Raw genomic sequence first — 16,567 nt, forward strand, 5'->3', positions numbered from 1 at the left:
CTTTCCTTCTGTGTCGACCATCTTTTCTTGGTATGACTACCGTTTGTTGTCTCTCTCCCTCTCTCTCTCTCTCTTCGGTTCTACGTCACACACGTGTACGATACTTCTATACCTCTATACATATATATATTCACCTCTTCGCACAACAGTTTCAGGGAACGTTGACTCTTGTTTTTCTCTTTCCCCTTCCTCCTCTCTTCTCGCCAGCCGCCCCCCCCCCCCCCTCCCCTCCAGAAATCGACGGTGAATGTGCATATGATTCTGGCATCGTGGGGACAGGAACTGCGGAGCAACACAACAGCAAACATACACGCACCTTAGCATCGGCACCCATCGAAGAGCTGCTCAGACCTTTCTCTTGACAGCGCTCACATTGTGTCTGTGTCTGTGTCTGTGTCTGTGTGTTTTCTCCTTCACGCGCTCCTTTTCCAACGTAGAGGCCGAAGCGCAAAATTTGGGTTTTTTCTTTCTGTTTTTCCTTTTCTCTAATTCCTTGTTTTCTTGTAGGTGTGTCTCTCTGCACGTCCGTCGCCGCCGTGTCGATCGGCGCCATGTCGAGCCACACCACGAGTTTGGTTGGACGCAGCCCCGACTCCTCTAGTCCCGCCTCCGGCGCGCCGCAGCCAACCCCGCCCCCCGCACCGTCCTCCTCCTTCTCGCCTGCCCACCTGGAGCAGCTGCGTCAACAGCTGTCGAGCGGGCTGCAGTCACACCCGGAGCTGCACGACCTGCTGGGCTTGTGTGCGGAGAGCAACGATTGGACGGCGGAGGAGGCCCGGCAGCGCCCCGACAGCATCGTCACGCTGGAGCTCTTTCTCCTGCAGGTGCACCGCCTGCCTCTCTTGGCGTACTTCCCGAATCTTGTCACCATTAAGCTCATGAACATCGGACTGGAGTCGATGGCCGACTTAGCCCCTCTCACGCACGTCGAGGAGCTGTGGCTCTCGGACAACAACATTCGTGCGATCGAGGGGCTCGGCAAGATGGCCAAGCTGCGCCGCCTCTTCTTGCAAGGCAACTGCATCACTTCCATGGAAGGATTGCCGCCGCTGCGTCACCTACGTGAACTGTGGCTCGCACGCAATCAGCTGCAAAGCCTGACACACCTCACACCCCTGCGCAAGCTACGTACGCTCTACGTGGCGGACAACCCAATTCAGTACCTCACCGGGGCCTTCTCCGAGGATATGACGCGCCTGCACGAGGTGAACCTCAGTGGTTGTCGCATCGCGGACGTTGCACAGCTCTGCTACCTTCAGCAGCTCCCCTGCCTGCGCAGTGTGTGGCTTGCCGACTCGTTGTTTGGCGAAAACCCGATATGCCGCCTGAGTAACTACACGACATTGGCGCTGGCGATGTTGGACTCACTCGATAGCCTGGATGGCACCTACGTGACGGCGGAGCAGCGCAGTCTCGTGGAGAACATCTTAAAGAAGAAGAAGTTGTATTACGAGATGCGGGTGCAGATGCTCGAGACGCACCTCGTTCTGCTTGCGCGACACGCGGAAAGCTGTGCGATGCGGGAGACGGCGCAGAACGCGGACGCCCTCGCGCAGCTGCACGCCTGTTTACAGCCGATTGACACGGAGCTCTTAGAGCGGCACCTCTACCGCGGCAGCGACCGCAGCGTTGGATCGCTTTTTCATGGAGGTTGCAGCACCTGCAGCACCAACACGGACGGGCAGTCGCCTTCGTCATCAACAGCGGCAGCGGCGGCAACTCCTGGGGTGGCGGTGGAGAGTGCGCAGCTGGAGAGCCTCCGCTTACAGCTCGCCCGCGCTGTCGGGACCTGTGAAATACAAGAACAGAAAATCCTACTCCGCCTAGCCCACGCCACCACCGCCGCCTCCATCGAGGCGCAGCTGCTGAAGGAGCGCTTGGCGGTGGAGCTGCACACCGCCGGCAACGTACGCCTCGAGCCCGTCAAAGCGAGCCACGAGTTCTTCACCTCCGTCGCCGAGCTCATGCAAGAGCGGTTTAACCGTGAGCTCTTTGAGCAGGAGTTCAGCATCACCGGCGTGACGGTGAAAGGCGTGCGCCGCATCATCAACCGCGGCCTGCGCCTCCGCTTCGACAACCGTGTAAAGGAGCTGCACGCGGACTTGGCCAATCCGCGGCACCGCAGTCGGTTTGTTGGACTGTTTGGTGTGGTGCCGGCGTCGCAGGCGGATCAGTGTGCGTGCCTGCAGCACGCGCTGCTCTGCGGTGCGGCGGCAGCGGACGATGGAGCCCTTGCCGCCGCCTCCATCGCGTCCTCTTTGGATGGGAAAAGCAGTGCGGCACGGTGCGCCTCGTACACCCCGGCCCCGGCCGATGAAGGCGTCCCCCTCACGGACTCGCTCTTCTACGCAGATGAAGCACGTCTGCGGGCCCTCAGTTGCGGCCTCGACGGCGGCGTTGGCGGTGGCGGTGCAGAGGGACGGGCAAACGCTGCAGGTGCAAGCGCGTCCTTCTCCCTCTCGCAGGTCTACAGCGACAACGGCGGCGGTGTGGTGTGCCACGGCCAGCTCGTGCTCTACCGCACCTACCTCTACAAAGCGGTGAGCGCACTCGGCACGGCGAGCAGTGGAGCCGCGAGCGGTAACTGCAGCGGGCAAGTCAGCCCGTCTTTTGTTCAGAAGGCTGGTCGGGTGCTGAGGAAAGACTACGGAACGGGCATCACGGCTGCCTATCGTGTGCTGCCCTCCGGCACCGCTGGGTATGGCAATCTTGAAAAGCCGACGGACGCCCCGCACACCGCAACGCCGTCCTACGTGTGGTACTGCTTTGATCGTGAGCTGGTCTTGGCGGACTGCGTGGTGGACTACTACTACACCGTCTCCGCCGCCGCGCCGACCCACGCGTCGTCCGCCTCGGCATCGTTTTTGGCTTCGTCGTTTCTCTCCGCGAGTGGGGCGGCGCCGACGCAGCTGGACTACAGCGCCGCGACGGCGCTGCTCTGTGATGTGTGTTTTCCCTGTCGCGTCGGTGTGCCGAGTGGTAATGCGGGTACGAACAAGGAAAAAGACAAGGACAAGGACAAGGACAAAGGTGCCGCCGCGACGGCGGACGTGAGCCGCGATGTACGAGACGATCTCCTGAGCTGCGCCACTCCGCTTCTGATGTTCCTTCACTGGTGCGGCGGGCTGCCAAGTGAGCCGCGTCACAACAGCGGCGGCAACGACAATGGCAACAATACAAATAACGGCAGCAGTGTCACGAGTACGGGTGCGAGTAACGGCCACCCCCGCAAGCACAAAGCGCGCTCCATGGAGGTAGGGAACGGCGGCAACACGCTCAAGATTGTTGCCGTGAAGGAGACGGCAGAGGCCATCGCGGCCGTGACGTCGGTGTTAGGCGAGGCGCTGACGTCACAGCTTTTGGGGACGACCAGCAGAAACACGTGCCACAGCGGCACCAAGGACGATATTATGAACGCGCTCAACAACGCGGACGCTGCACCGCGTCCGCTGCAGGCGCGCGATGTGGAAAACTATGCGGCACGCATGCGCGCTGCTGCCGGCGGCAAGGGCGTGTTAACGCTCTGCGTGCTGCGCGGGCTGGACCTCTCTGCGGTCCTGAAGGATTTCACCTCTCCGCTGCTGGCGAGCGTCACCACTCTCGACCTCTCGCAGAACTCACTCGTGGAGTTTTCGTGGTTCGCCGTCGCGAAGGAGGCCCCGCAGCTGCAGAAGCTGAATCTTCGTCGCAACCGACTGGCCTCCTTTCACCTCGACGGCAGTCGCCTGCCGGATCTTCGCACCTTAGACCTAAGCGACAACTTGCTTGTCAACGTCGGTGACCTCCGCGCCATTCGTGCGGCAGCACCCGCGCTGGAAGAGCTGGAGGTGCGTGGCAACCCTTTCATGGCCGCGCAGCACCGTCAAGACGCAGAGGCGCAACTCTGGCTTTACATCGCCCCGCCGACAAGTTTCAGCCTCGCGGTGTCCTCCACCGTCGCCTTGGTGAAGCTGAATCAGCATCCCATCGGCACCTACCCGGGTACGCTGGCGGTGCAGCGGTACCGACGTGCGTGCATCGTCGCGGGTGCCCCTCACGCGTCCCCTCGTACGGTGCGCGTCGTGACGTACCTTACGCAGCGTGCGAAGGAAATTAGCGGGCTCGCCGGCTCTGCGGCGGCCGCCGCGTTCTTTTCGGTGGATGGGGTGTCCGTGCCGGAGCGCTACGTGAGCGCCATCGTGGCACAGCTGGAGCAGTGGGAGGCGGCGGACGCGTTAAATGAAAGCCTTGCGAAGACGTTACCGGCACCACACGCGGAGAGCACTGCTGCGCCGACGACAACACATCTCGGCGATGACGCCGCAGCGGCGACGACGCGGTGCCTGAACGAATGTCGAGACTTGTGCTGGAGCTACGGCCTGCTCGACTCCGTCGGCGGTCTCACTTCGCTTTTGCCGAACCTGTGCCGCGTGGTGTTGCGCGGACACGCCCTTACCAACATCGACCCCGTACTTCAGCTGAGCCGCTTGGAGAGCTTAAACGTGGCGGAGAACCAACTCACGGCGCTGCCCTGCTTTGCAGGCCTGAAGTCGCTGAGAGAGCTGGTGGTGGACTTCAATAACCTCACTACACTCCCCGCCCAAATCGGCCCGCTGCCTGCGTTGCGCGTGCTCAGCGCTGCGAGGAATCAGATTTCCCACGTGGACCCCTCCATCTTCCTCGACGGCGGCAGCGCCGACACGCCCGGCAGCGGCAGCGGCGTAGCGCCAACGGTGCCGCAGTTGGAGGTGCTCCACCTGTCACACAACAGCATTGCGGACATGAACGTCGTTTACGCTCTGCGTGAAATCACCTCGTTGCTGATCTTCAGTGTCATGGGTAACCCTTGCACGCTGCCGGACGCAACACGGGCGCATCGGCCCAAGACAGACCCCAAAGCTGCCGGCGACGACACGCGGCAGTACCTCATTCACGTTTTCCCGCAGCTCAAGGTGCTAGACGGCGGCCCCATCTCGGCCACGGAGGGCGTCAAGGCACGGGAGATCTACGCCGGCAAGATCAGCGCAGACTTGCTGATCGAGAAGTCGCACAGCCAGCCTGATGCCTGGGCGGCGGTGCGCCACCTCAACCTCGCGCACTGCACCCTCACCGCGACGAACCTGCTGGAGCCATTTGTGGGGCTGGAGGTGCTGCAGCTGCAGCACAACCTCATCTCGTGCGTCTCCGGCTTCACCACCTTAACCCGGCTGAAGGCGCTGGACCTGTCCCACAACCGCCTCGGTGCCGCGGCGTGGCGCAACATGGACCACGCCAGCACCCCCGCCACCGCCACCACCTCCTCTTCCCCCCACCCGCAGGCCACCGCGCACCTCGCCCTCGGTGAGGCACTCGCCCCGCTGCAGCTGCTGGAGTCCCTCTCCGTGGAATCAAACCAGCTGACCGACTTCAGTGTGCTGAAGCTGCGCCTGCCGCGGCTGAAATTTCTGAACGCGCGCGGCAACGACCTGCAAATCCTTCAGCGCGGCCTCGAGCACCTGCCCGACCTGCGAGAGCTGCTGCTGGACCAGAACAAGCTTCGCGCCCTCGCGCCGGATTGCCTGGCGGGAAACAAGAAGCTCTCCATCTTGTCCGCCGAGAACAACGCCCTCAAGACCTTGGAGGGGCTGCGGGGGTGTGCGCGACTGGAGCAGCTGCGCCTCGGGGCGAACCGACTGGCGGACCTGAACGGCGCGCTCGGCGACACGCAGGCGTGCCCGCTGAAAGCGCTCGTCCTCATCGGCAACCCGGTCGCCCGCAAGAGCAACTACCGCCTCTCCATTATTGCGTACTTTGCGCAGTTGGTCGAGCTGGATCGTCGCCCCATCACACCGGAGGAGCGGGAGAAGGCGGCGACGGCGCGCGTGGCGGAGTACGTGGCGCCCCCGAACGTAGTCATCGATATGGATTTCCTCGCTGTGGCGGCGGCGGCCGCTGCGGGTGCCGGCGCACCGAATGGTGGGGTGTCGCTGCCGATGAACGTCGGCGTGAATGGGAACGTATTTCCTGGCGTGGTCGCTGGCGTCGGCAGCAGCGGACTGCCCAGTCGCAACCGGCTTTTGAACTCGTCTGCGGCCATTGCGGCTGGGACGCGTCGCGGCGGTGGCGCAGGGGGGAGTGGGCCCGACCGCTTTAACGTGAACCCGCGCAGTCGACCCTATCGCCGCTAAGAAAATGAATCGGGGGCTTGTTTTTTCCCCCCTTTACTGTTTTGGTGGTTGCTTGTTCATCCTCTTCCCACGCTGCTGCATTTCGCAGGCGCACGGTGACGATCGCTTTCTTATACTATATATACATATATTTGTGTTTGGTCATTACGTCTCTCGTTTCCTTCTTCCATTATAATTCGATGTCGTTTTTATTTGTCTTGGTTCATCACCGTCGGCACCGCCTTCTTTGTATACGTTGTTGCTTTTGTAAATTGTTCGATGTGGAGAATATCTGCTTCTTGAGCTCGTTGCGGAAGCCGCACGGTCGAACGTCCTTGCGTTTCATGAAGCCTGTGTGTGTGTGCGAAGACGTACGCCGTGGGTGGAGTTGTCCATGTATAACCTAAGTATTTTGCCTTGTCTCCCTCTCTTCCCCTCCAGACGGGGAGCTCGATGTAACCCAGTCCTTTTTAAGTATTTTTTCTTTGTTCAACACAAGGCACACCTGCTCTACTAGACAACGAAGCACCGCAAGAGCATTGAACTGTGCAACTGTATAGCACTGCAGAAGGTAGATGGAAACGTTAGGGGTGAGGCGAAGGCACTCTAGCAACGGCTCTTCACTGATCCTGACATATATGTATATATATATGGTCCTTCCTGTTTGGTAATAGAAACAAAAGGTATGAGCAAAAGAAGAAAGAGCGTCGAGTGCGTAGACTCGCACCGCAACAGTCACGACCTGCATAATGAAAGCGCACATGTGTATCACCGAAGTCATTTCAACCGCCTTTACACATCTGCCTCATCTCTTTCTCCTCGAAGTCCACAACAAACGGAGGAGAGCTCGCAAAACAAAAAAGCGTGTCCCTGCCCAAGCTTGTGACGTCGCATCGAACACGGCAGCAAGCCCACTCCACGGGCGTCACGACGCATCTCTCCCTCCTCTTCACTCGGCGCGTCTCCGTCTTCTGCTGCGCCAGATACACACACACACACTATATTCGTACATAAAGGAAAAGGCTCAACCGAATGGACAAGGCGAAGACACTGGAAGTTCTCCGTGGCATGAAGTTCATGCAGCGGAAGGAGGAGGCGAAGCGCCGCGCGACCTTCGAGGTAGCCCAGCGTGAGGAAATCGAACACCACCTACACGCCGACAGCACCAGCGGCACCACGGCGGCGCCAGGCAAGCGCAGGGGCGGCCCCGCACGTGCCACAGTCCTCTACGATGACGCCCTTCCTTCGAACTTATACGGACTTGCGCGGCGTTCGTTTACCGACACCCTGGGTGAGCCCTCCGACCTAGAGACATTAAGGGAGGTGGGTAAGGACGACGGCGTAGGGACGTCCTCCTCCCCCACGGCCGCTGCTGGGGAGCACAACAACGACATCGACGGCAATGCGGTGGACAGTGGTGAGGAAGAGGTGGAGGACTTGTGGGGCAGCGAAGACGCGAGCGAGGGCGACGATAAGAAGGCCACGGTAGAAGAAGACCCAACGGCTGCCCCGGGCCGTCATCTGCCCCGAAAGAAGAAGTCCGCCGCGCACCGGCACACCAACAACGCGAGCAAAGGTGGCCGCCATGACGGCCGCTTTACCGTGCAGGCCGCCGTGCGAGCGCCGAAGCTGCCGCGTCGTCTTGAGGAGGCGATCGCCGAGGAGGAGCGACAGCGCAAACGGCGACGTGCCGAGGATGACGGCGACGTAGGTTCTTAATGCTGTTGTCGCTTTTGTTTTTATTATTATTATTATTTCTCATAACTCGTGTAAGTACTTCTCGGCGATGCTCAGTAGAGCTTAGTGGTCCTAGTCCAAACAGAAGAACCGCTGTTCTCGCTACTCAGAGGAAGACTTCACTTGAACGCGCTGCGAGATCGAATGCCACAAACCATGCGGGATTGTGCGTGTGCGTGTGCAAGGGGGATTCCTTTTCTTACCGGCTGGTCTGTGTCATGAACGGCTGCCTTTTTGGTGTAATTTGCGCCTGTTTTTTACCTCAGCTTTCTTTCTTTTCCTCGGCAACTCTGCGAATATCATCTAAACAACATCAGCGTGTTCCTCCACACTTCTCCTTTCCTCTCTCTCCTTCCTCCACTCCTCGCTCTCTCTCTCTCGGATCTGTTAACCTTCTCGCTTGCGTGCGCCATGGCGGTTTCCCTCAGCCTTTACTCTCCTGTTGTGTGTTTGTTTGTTGCTCTCGGTTTCCTGTTCGGGGAGGGCCGTGCTTGTGCGCATCTCCGACTTATCCTGGAAAAGGTAACAATCAATCTCACAGATGGAGCAGGCACAGGAGCAACGGACACGGCAGAGCAGCGCTGCGGCAGATGCAAAGTCGTGCCTGGCGGACGAGGAAGCCTTCAACTCGGTGCGGCAGGCAGCACTCGTGCTGTTCAAGCAGCGCACGAAAGATCTCACCCGTCTCGCCAGTGTGGAGGCGCAGTCGCAGAAGATCGAAGCAGAACTGCAGCAAGCCCAGACGAGCGTGGCGCAGCTCTCCGCCCAGCAGGCCGCCCTCGACGCCCAGGTGGAGGACGAGCAGCAGCGTGTTCGTCAACGGGAGGGTCGCCTGGCCGAACTTCACGGTGCGCTGGTGCAGCTGGACGAGGAGCAGCGAACGTTCAAGAAGTTGCAGCAGGCTGCGGAGGCCGCGATTGGAGCCGCGACGACCTTTATCGTGCGCTTCACCAGCGCTGATGGACGTCTCTTTCAGCTGCTGGCGCTGGCGAAAGAGCGGGTTGGCGGACGCAATGCGCGCGAACTGCAGATCGTTGCCACGCAGATTCAGCAGAAGCTGACGGACGCCGTAGAACAGAAGCAGCGTCTCCTCAGTGGGCCGTGCTGTCTTCCCTCAGGCGCTCTCGCGTCTCCCTTCGCGGTCGTCGCCGACGTGCCTCCTTCGTCGGCCGTGACAGGGAGCCAACAAGACGCGGTCAAGGCTTTTGGGGCGGTGATGCAGGGCTGGATGACGCAGGCGGAGCCGTGGTCACGCCATCGGGAGCTGACAGGCGTCGTTGCCGCTTTGCGATGTCTGCTCCAATGGGTGACGGAAGACACAGAGGCAGACCCGGAGGAAACCTTCGCGGTGGGGGAGGCGGGTGCAAACCAGACAGCGTCCGTCTGGCCGCCGCTGCCCCAGTGTCCAGCCGTTGCTCTCGCGGAGGATGTCTTCCTACATCTGCCAGAAGTGGAGCTGGAGAAGGTGATGGAGGAGCAGGTGCACGCTCCTGTGAAAGCGTTGCGTGCCTTCTTTGATCAACTCACCGCCACCTGTGTTCGGGACCGCATTTGCCTTCCGCCAGAAGTGGCCGCCGTTTTCACGGCTCTGGAGACGACGGTCGTGGAGGGGTGGACGTCCTTAGTGGCGCAACGACACCAGTGGGCGGAGAAGGTGGAGGACGCAGCGTCGGCGACGGAGCTGGCGGCCGCGGCAGCTCAGTCACTACTCCGCGCACGCACAGAGCTGCAGGCGCAGTCAGAGTCTTGTGAGCAGCTCCGCAACGCTCTTGCGCAGCGGTTGTCAGAGGTGGAGACAGGGAAAGAATTGCAGCTGGGGAATTACGCGGCAGCGTGGCAGAAGGGGTGGCGCACGCTCAGCGCGCAACGTGCCTCACTGCTCGCCGCGCAGAGGGCGGTGGACGCTCGTGTGACAGAGGCAGCACACAACGACGCACTCTTAAAGAGCGAGGCAGAGGCGCACGCTGCTGCGGTGGAAGTGAGCAAGAGAGCTGTGCAGGAGCAGCAACGGAAGCTCTCCGCCGCCCAAGCGCTGCTGGATGAAGCCTCCACGCAGAAGGCAGCACTCGAAGAGGAACTCGCCGCAGCGCAGCAGACCGAGCGTGAGGCGCAGCGGCAGCTGGAGGCATTGCTGTCCCATCCTCAGAAGCCAGCAGCAGAAGGGGAGATGCAGTCGGCGGTGCTCTCAGAGAACTGTACTGCACCAGATACCCTCCTGGGGGTGACGGAGCGTGTTCGCCCCAGTGCAGCAGCCGCCCTGCAGTCTGTGCCTGCGTGTCCCGATGTCTACAAAATATGGGCGTCAGACGTGGAGGCACAAAAGCAGCACCTCGCCGATGACGACGTTCTCGCGGCGCTCTTTATGGCAGCACCGTGCGGCGACCCCACCGAACTGAGTGGCAACATGACGGACGGTGCAACAAGGCAGTCGGTGCGTCGAGCCTGCACTGCCGCGCTGCAGCACGTCGCTACGGCGGTGCTGCGACTTCCCGCGGAGTTGTTGATGCCAGACGTGTTGGACGACGATCTGCTCAGCCGACTCTCCTGCCTCACGGCACTCGCGGCGGAGGAAGAGTCCATGCGCACTTCTGCGGCGGCACACCGCACCTTCGTAGCGGAGGCGCAGGCCGAGATGCGTCTTCTTCGCCAGGAGCTGACTGCCGGTGTGTAGCACTGCACTGACCCGCTCTCTGTTTATGTCTCTCACGTCGAAGCAACGCACACTTCTTGTTTCTACACAACTTTGGCTGCTTATTCAAACTGCTGTATTGTTCCATGACCTGCTAAACTTAAAAAAAAAAAAGAGGAACGTTCCGCGTCTATCCGTCGTTGCGAAGAGGCAACGCTGACGGCGACACGTGCATCGAATTGTGCTCTACATTACCGCCGCACAGCCAACAGAGCTGCTGAACAGAAGCTGCTTAAGAAAAGTGTGGCTCTCCAAACGTGCTGTGAGTCTCTCTGCTTTCCTCTTCCTTCTCTTCCTCTTCTTCGTTGTTGTTGTTGTTTCCGCCTCCAACGCACCCGCACACACGTTGGGAAGAACGCCAAAGGAAACACGTGGCTCGTGTGCTTTCCCCCCATCTCCGCTACCAAATTTGTGTGTCGGTCACTGCGCCTTTTCTGCGTGGCTCTCTCGCTTCGTCTTTACTCGATATTATCTTTCTCCCATTTATTCTCACTTTTGTTTTCTGGTTACCTCTCGCCACCGTCTTGCGTCGAAGGGATATTTGTGTTGCACGTCAACCTCTCTCTCGCACCGACGCACACGCAAGAAGGACAGAAGAAAAAATGCGCTCCCTCCGTTTGAAACGCTGCGTGGCGCTCGGCCTGCTTGGGCTGCTTTGTATCGTCTGCGTTCTGCAGGGCCACGCCTACGCCGCGGGCAGGCACCACAAGGAGCTCTACGCCGACCTCGGCCTCTCCAGCGAGGCCACGAAGGACGAAATCAAAAAGGCTTTTCGCGCCTTCACCCGCGCGAACCACCCGGATTTGAAGGAGGGCTTTGATGACAAGGAAGCGGCGAAGGTGGCCATGGCGAAGGGGCTGCGCGCCTACGAGGTGCTGTCGGACGAGAAGAAGCGCGCTGACTACGATGAAATGGGCATCATCCCCGGCGAGGCCCCGAAGGTGGAGGAGATGACCCCGGACGAGCTCTTTACCTACTACCACCAGTCCTCTCCGATCTTTTCGAAGAGCAGGACGCTGACGAACGTCACTGAGGTGCGCCGCCTGCAGCAGTTCCGCGGCGGGCGCGTCTTTCTGGTGCACATCTACGACGAGGTCAACTGCCGCAACTGCCGTCTCTACAGCACTGCGTGGGAGACGCTCTACCAATCCAGTCTCGTGGACGCCGGGGTGCTGGAGATGTACCGCATTGATGCCCTCAGTGACGAGGGCCAGGCGTTACTGACGCACCTCGGCGTGCGCTTCCGCGCGGAGCCGTACGTCTTCGCCATCGTGGACGGCGAGGTGTGGACGCTCTACAGCATCCAAGATGCCATGAAGCAGAAGAACGCGAACCGCGTCTTCCAGCATCTGCTCGAGTTTGTCATGTCGTTCTACTACGACGTCTTCCAGCGAACCTCCTCGCTGGAGGCGACGCAGCTGGAGGACATCTTGACGTACCTGCGCGCCCCACGGCCGGCCTCGCAGCCGCTGCGGGCGCTGCTCCCCAACCTCAACGCCGAGTCGATCCCCGTGGCACTGCAGATGCGCTACGACCAGGTGGTCGTCCGCAGCGTGCCGCGTGATGTTCTGCTCGAGTTTGTGGAGGAGTACTGCGAGATGGAGGTGGACGTGAAGGACCGCTTCGGCGAGGCGGTGCCTATGGCGGAGTTCATCGTCGTCTCCGCGGAGGCGCTGCCGACACCACCGAGCGATGTGACGGAGGACGGCGACGTGGCGGCGATTGAGGCAGCGGAGGCGGCGGCGACTCCGCAGAAGAGCTGCAAGTTGGTGCACATCGGCGCCGCCGTCGCACTGACCTACGGCAAAGCAGCGAAGTTTATTGAAAGCCACCTGCCGGAGCGTCACGTCGGCATGAAGGCGGTCCAACACGCCGGCGCCACCGACTTCATCGACGTCTGCCGCGGAAACTGTCTTGTGTGGGTGCGGGAGGACTGCGGTGCGGCGCCGCCCCCGCACATGGTGGAGCTGATGTCAACGCAGTACCTCTCCTTCAAGACTGGCTACTGGTGCATGACGGAGGAGAAGACGCTGGCCGCGGCGCTGACGAAGGCCGGTGCGTGGACGCCGACCTCGCAGGGCCTGTCGGCCTCTCCCTCTGCGCTTGTGGCGATGGTGGGCGGCAATGACAGCTTTGTGTACCCCCTCATCGCGTTGAGCGTCACGTCGGTGGAGGACATCACCGCGGAGGACATCTACGACGCCTTGTCCAGTCTCGTCGGAGGGGACAGCGACGCGGCGGAGGAGGCGCGCGAGGGGACTGCCGCTGCCGTCAAGAAGACAATTGAGATTCGTCTCCCACAGTCCGTCGCCAGTCTTCTCGCCACGGCCGGATTCCCTTTGTCGTACAAGCAGCGCCTCTACATCCAGGCGATGACGCTCTACAGCTTCGTCTCGCCCATCCTGAGCAACACGACGCCGTTCCTGCTGATGTTTCTCGTGCAAAAGTACGTCATCAACCGCAAGAAACCGGAGGAGAAGGAGGAAGAGGAGCGCAAAAGGAAGGAGGAGCAGGAAGCTGCTGCTGCTGCTGCTGCTACGGCGGGTGCTCGTGGTGGTGCCGCCGCTGCTGCCACCGCACCCCTACGTCGACGCATCCGCAAGCCGCAGCCACGTGTGAGCCCTTACAACCCGCGCGATATGAAGTGGGCGAAGGAGGAGAAGGGCTTTCTCCTCTTCCTCGCCGAGGATGGCTCCTCCGCAGGATCGCTGCCGTTGCCTCGCCTCGCCATGGAAGACCCCTTCAACGTGCGTGTCCTCGGAACCGGGCAGAACAACTGGAAGGAATGGATGCAGGCGCACAAGCCACCGCTGCCGGATGGCGCGAAGGAGGAGCGGCCGGAGGAGGAGCAGCACATCTCTGTCATGGCCATTCGCAAAACTCGCATGAAGGCAGTGGTGAAGTCAGATGGGCAGACGATCGATTCCTTCCTACGCGACCTGCTGGATGGCACCATCAACCCGAGCGAGGAGCTGCCGTCGTGGGCCTACGATGAATGACACGTAACGCTGTGGCATTTTCGGGGAGTTGAAAGAGGAAGAGCGGGATCATGGCGAGTAGGGTCGGTCGTGCTCGGCTCAGTCCTTGCGCCTCCCGATTGCAGCCCTCTCTTGCGTTTCTCCCTTGTGAGTAACTTCTCTTCTACTTCACATGCAATCATATACACACTCACACACACACACACACACATCTATGCTTGGGCATTTATGGATGGGGTGTTCTCTCTCTTTCGAAAGAAAAGAAACTGTCGAGATGACCTGCCAGATTTTCCATCGCTGCTTTCATCGACCTCTTCTCTTCGGCGCCATTCATACTCCACAGCTTGAGTCTTTCAGTTTACGTATTTTTTGTAATGTTTCGCTTAGCCGCTGTTGCTGCTACTGTGCGTCCATCTCTTGTGCGTGCGTTGTCGTGTTAACTAAGTTTGTTTTCTCTCTCCTGATTGTACTAATGACGAACGAATCGTGAACTGTTATTTGTGTTGTTGTTGTTGGCTTGTGTCGCCGCTTTAACGTTGACTCTTCTTCCTTCTTTCTTTGGTTTATCGTATTCCCTTGATGTTGTAACTCCTTTCGTTTATTGCTCTTCTCTTCATCACTCTCGTCCTTTACTTTTTGATTGAACTGTGTGCCGCCCTCTTTACGCTGAGCAAAGCGGCACGGCTGACTCTGACGCCGTAGAGGCGTGTTCGTTCACTGCCGCTGAGAAGGACGACAGAAAGTCATCGTCGTATTCGCTTGCTGGATCCGTTTTAATTATTATTATTACTGTTGTTGTCTCCTCTCTGGTCTAAACTTGCTGTGGCGGTGATATGATTAGGAATGATGTTCTCTTGTATTGATTCTTTGTTGGACTTCTCTGAGGTGTCAAGTGGGGTGTTGGGGGGGAGAGGGGCAAGAGAATTTGAGAGGGAGATGACGTTGCACATTTGAGAAGATCATTTGGTGAGAGAGAGAGGAGACTTGGAATTGTCAACCGAGCATGATAGGGCGAGCACGGAACACGTGTGTGTGTGTGTGTGTGTGTGTCTGGTCGTGCAGAGCGTCCTCTCCTTCTTTTTCATAGCTGTTTTGGTCCTTCATCACGCTTTCCTCCCTGCCTTTCGGGCCAACTCTCTCTCTCTGTTGACTCCCTTTGGTGAAGGCGAGAAATGCAGCATCTTGCCTTCATGTTGTGATGGCTGTTGCTACCCCTATTATTATTAATATATATATATACACTTGTTGTGCTGTTATGCGGTGGATCGATATCCAAAGTGCCATCGATCACTATTAAAATGAAACAACTCGTTAGGGAAAGAAGACAAGACGTGTCGGCGTATTCATCACCCAAATACAGAAAGGGAAAGAAGAGCACAACAGCAGTAAGCGAAGCAGACAGACGCTTCCCCACCCACCCCCCACCCCCCATCGCGGCTGCCTCGCTTTCCGCTTCAACAGCGTTTTTGAAAGAGTTCTTGTAGCGTGTACAGATATGTGTATATATTTGTACGCTGCTGCTCTGCGAGCTTCTTCGCCGCTACCATCAATAGCAAAAGTATGCGAGTTTCACCACACCACGACCACCACCACCACCATCGCTTCCTCACCCTTTCCCTCCATCTCTCTCTCTACTCTCCCTCTACACAGATGATTAGCACAGTCCCGTCTACGTTTGTGGCGCTTCACTTACTAGAAGAAGTGTTAAAGAATACTACGACGACTACGCTCCTCTGGACGCCTACTGGGTGCTCACGCGTTGTTCGTGGCATGCTCTGCACGGCTGGAAAAGGCATTGCCTCGAGCGGTCTACCTGTTTATAACTCCCTTCATGGCTATTGTTTTCCTCCTCACCACATCATAGATTGTACGTATTACGAGAGGTACGCTTAACGCAACAAGGTGCATTTAAAATCAACATTTTCAGAAGGAAATTGCTGGAGGGGCGGTTCCGTCGTGTACACACACACACGAGCACGTTATCTCTTTCCATTTCTTGTTTTTCTCCCTCTTCCTCTTTGCACACGTCACCATGGACTCCGCCGCCCCCTCCTCTCCACGAAACGTTGTCTACGACACCCTTCGAAAGGTCCACCAAGCAGCCCCGCAGTTGAAGCCAATCCCCGCCTTCGAGGTGTACAAGGTGGCGAGGGAGGAGGAGCTCGCGGCCTACCGCATGCTATGCCGTGTACTCGTCATGCACCACGGCACCACGCTGCCCAAGGCCCAGCAACGGATATTGGAAGACATGGGTGAGCAACTCTGCATTAGCGAGTCGCGGCGGGAGCTCGAGCAGGAGGTGGCGGCGCACGATGACGTGCTGCTCGGCATCCGCAACGCTGGTGTGCTGCGCCGTCGAGGTGACTTCACGGACGGGGTGGAGGAGATGACGGTGGCGCAGTACCTCGCGGAGGCGCCGAAGGATGACGGCAACGGCCTCTACGCACCGTCGACGAAGACGGCTCGGCTGGACGGCGGTGACGGTGCTGGGGGACGTGGCTACGCTGGTGGGGGTGGTGGTGGCAGTGGTAGTATGAGTGCCGGTGGTGCGGCGACTGCGGTGGTTGGAGCGAAGAAGAAGGGCCACGTGCACGCTGCCGTGTCGAGGCTGGCGAAGGAGATTGAGGCGAGCGGAAAGGCGTTGCTCTTCAGCAGTAACCCACAGGAGGAGCAGCAGCTGATCCAGTCGCTGCAGCAGAAGCGTGACGCGCTGGTAGCTCTCAAGGAGGAATTGCTAGAGTCCTAGAGCGTGCAATATCCATTTCTAAGTTGAAGATGAAAAATAGATTTTAAAAGACGCGTTTGTTGTTGTTGTTGGGGGCATTTGTTGGTATTGCTGTTGTCATTGCTGTTGTCGAGTGCAAGCGTTGCGGGGATTGGCGTACTCTGTTGTTGGTTGTGTAAAGCGCTCTACTTTTTGGTGAGGTGATGAACCCAAAGGGAACGACGGGTGCGCCGTGGCGGCGCAAAAGACAGACCAACGGATGTGTATTGTTTCTCACCTCTCTCAGAGCAGCTTTTGTTGGTGCTGCTCCGCG

General features: G+C 59.2%; 5 protein-coding genes across 5 annotated transcripts; all 5 read left to right on the plus strand.

Annotated features, from left to right (window-relative positions):
* Positions 1 to 551: 551 nt before the first annotated feature.
* ABB37_05589 (hypothetical protein) lies at positions 552 to 6,146 on the plus strand (the record flags this gene model as incomplete). The annotated part of the gene is made up of 1 exon (XM_015803670.1): positions 552 to 6,146. The coding sequence occupies one exon, from the start codon at positions 552 to 554 to the stop codon at positions 6,144 to 6,146; it is 5,595 nt and encodes a 1,864-aa protein (XP_015657495.1).
* An 802-nt stretch (positions 6,147 to 6,948) lies between these two features.
* ABB37_05590 (hypothetical protein) lies at positions 6,949 to 7,844 on the plus strand (the record flags this gene model as incomplete). Its single annotated transcript, XM_015803671.1, has 1 exon — positions 6,949 to 7,844. The coding sequence occupies exon 1, from the start codon at positions 7,158 to 7,160 to the stop codon at positions 7,842 to 7,844; it is 687 nt and encodes a 228-aa protein (XP_015657496.1). The 5' UTR covers positions 6,949 to 7,157.
* Positions 7,845 to 8,288: 444 nt separating this feature from the next.
* Positions 8,289 to 10,533, plus strand: ABB37_05591 (hypothetical protein; the record flags this gene model as incomplete). Its single annotated transcript, XM_015803672.1, has 1 exon — positions 8,289 to 10,533. The coding sequence occupies exon 1, from the start codon at positions 8,404 to 8,406 to the stop codon at positions 10,531 to 10,533; it is 2,130 nt and encodes a 709-aa protein (XP_015657497.1). The 5' UTR covers positions 8,289 to 8,403.
* A 370-nt stretch (positions 10,534 to 10,903) lies between these two features.
* ABB37_05592 (putative DNAJ domain protein) lies at positions 10,904 to 13,550 on the plus strand (the record flags this gene model as incomplete). The annotated part of the gene is made up of 1 exon (XM_015803673.1): positions 10,904 to 13,550. The coding sequence occupies exon 1, from the start codon at positions 11,154 to 11,156 to the stop codon at positions 13,548 to 13,550; it is 2,397 nt and encodes a 798-aa protein (XP_015657498.1). The 5' UTR covers positions 10,904 to 11,153.
* A 1,627-nt stretch (positions 13,551 to 15,177) lies between these two features.
* Positions 15,178 to 16,275, plus strand: ABB37_05593 (hypothetical protein; the record flags this gene model as incomplete). Its single annotated transcript, XM_015803674.1, has 1 exon — positions 15,178 to 16,275. Exon 1 carries the CDS (start codon positions 15,562 to 15,564, stop codon positions 16,273 to 16,275), a length of 714 nt encoding a protein of 237 aa, XP_015657499.1. The 5' UTR covers positions 15,178 to 15,561.
* Between the last annotated feature and the right edge of the window lie 292 nt (positions 16,276 to 16,567).

Source organism: Leptomonas pyrrhocoris (assembly GCF_001293395.1).
Source record: "Leptomonas pyrrhocoris isolate H10 chromosome Unknown, whole genome shotgun sequence".
NCBI lineage: Eukaryota > Euglenozoa > Kinetoplastea > Trypanosomatida > Trypanosomatidae > Leptomonas > Leptomonas pyrrhocoris.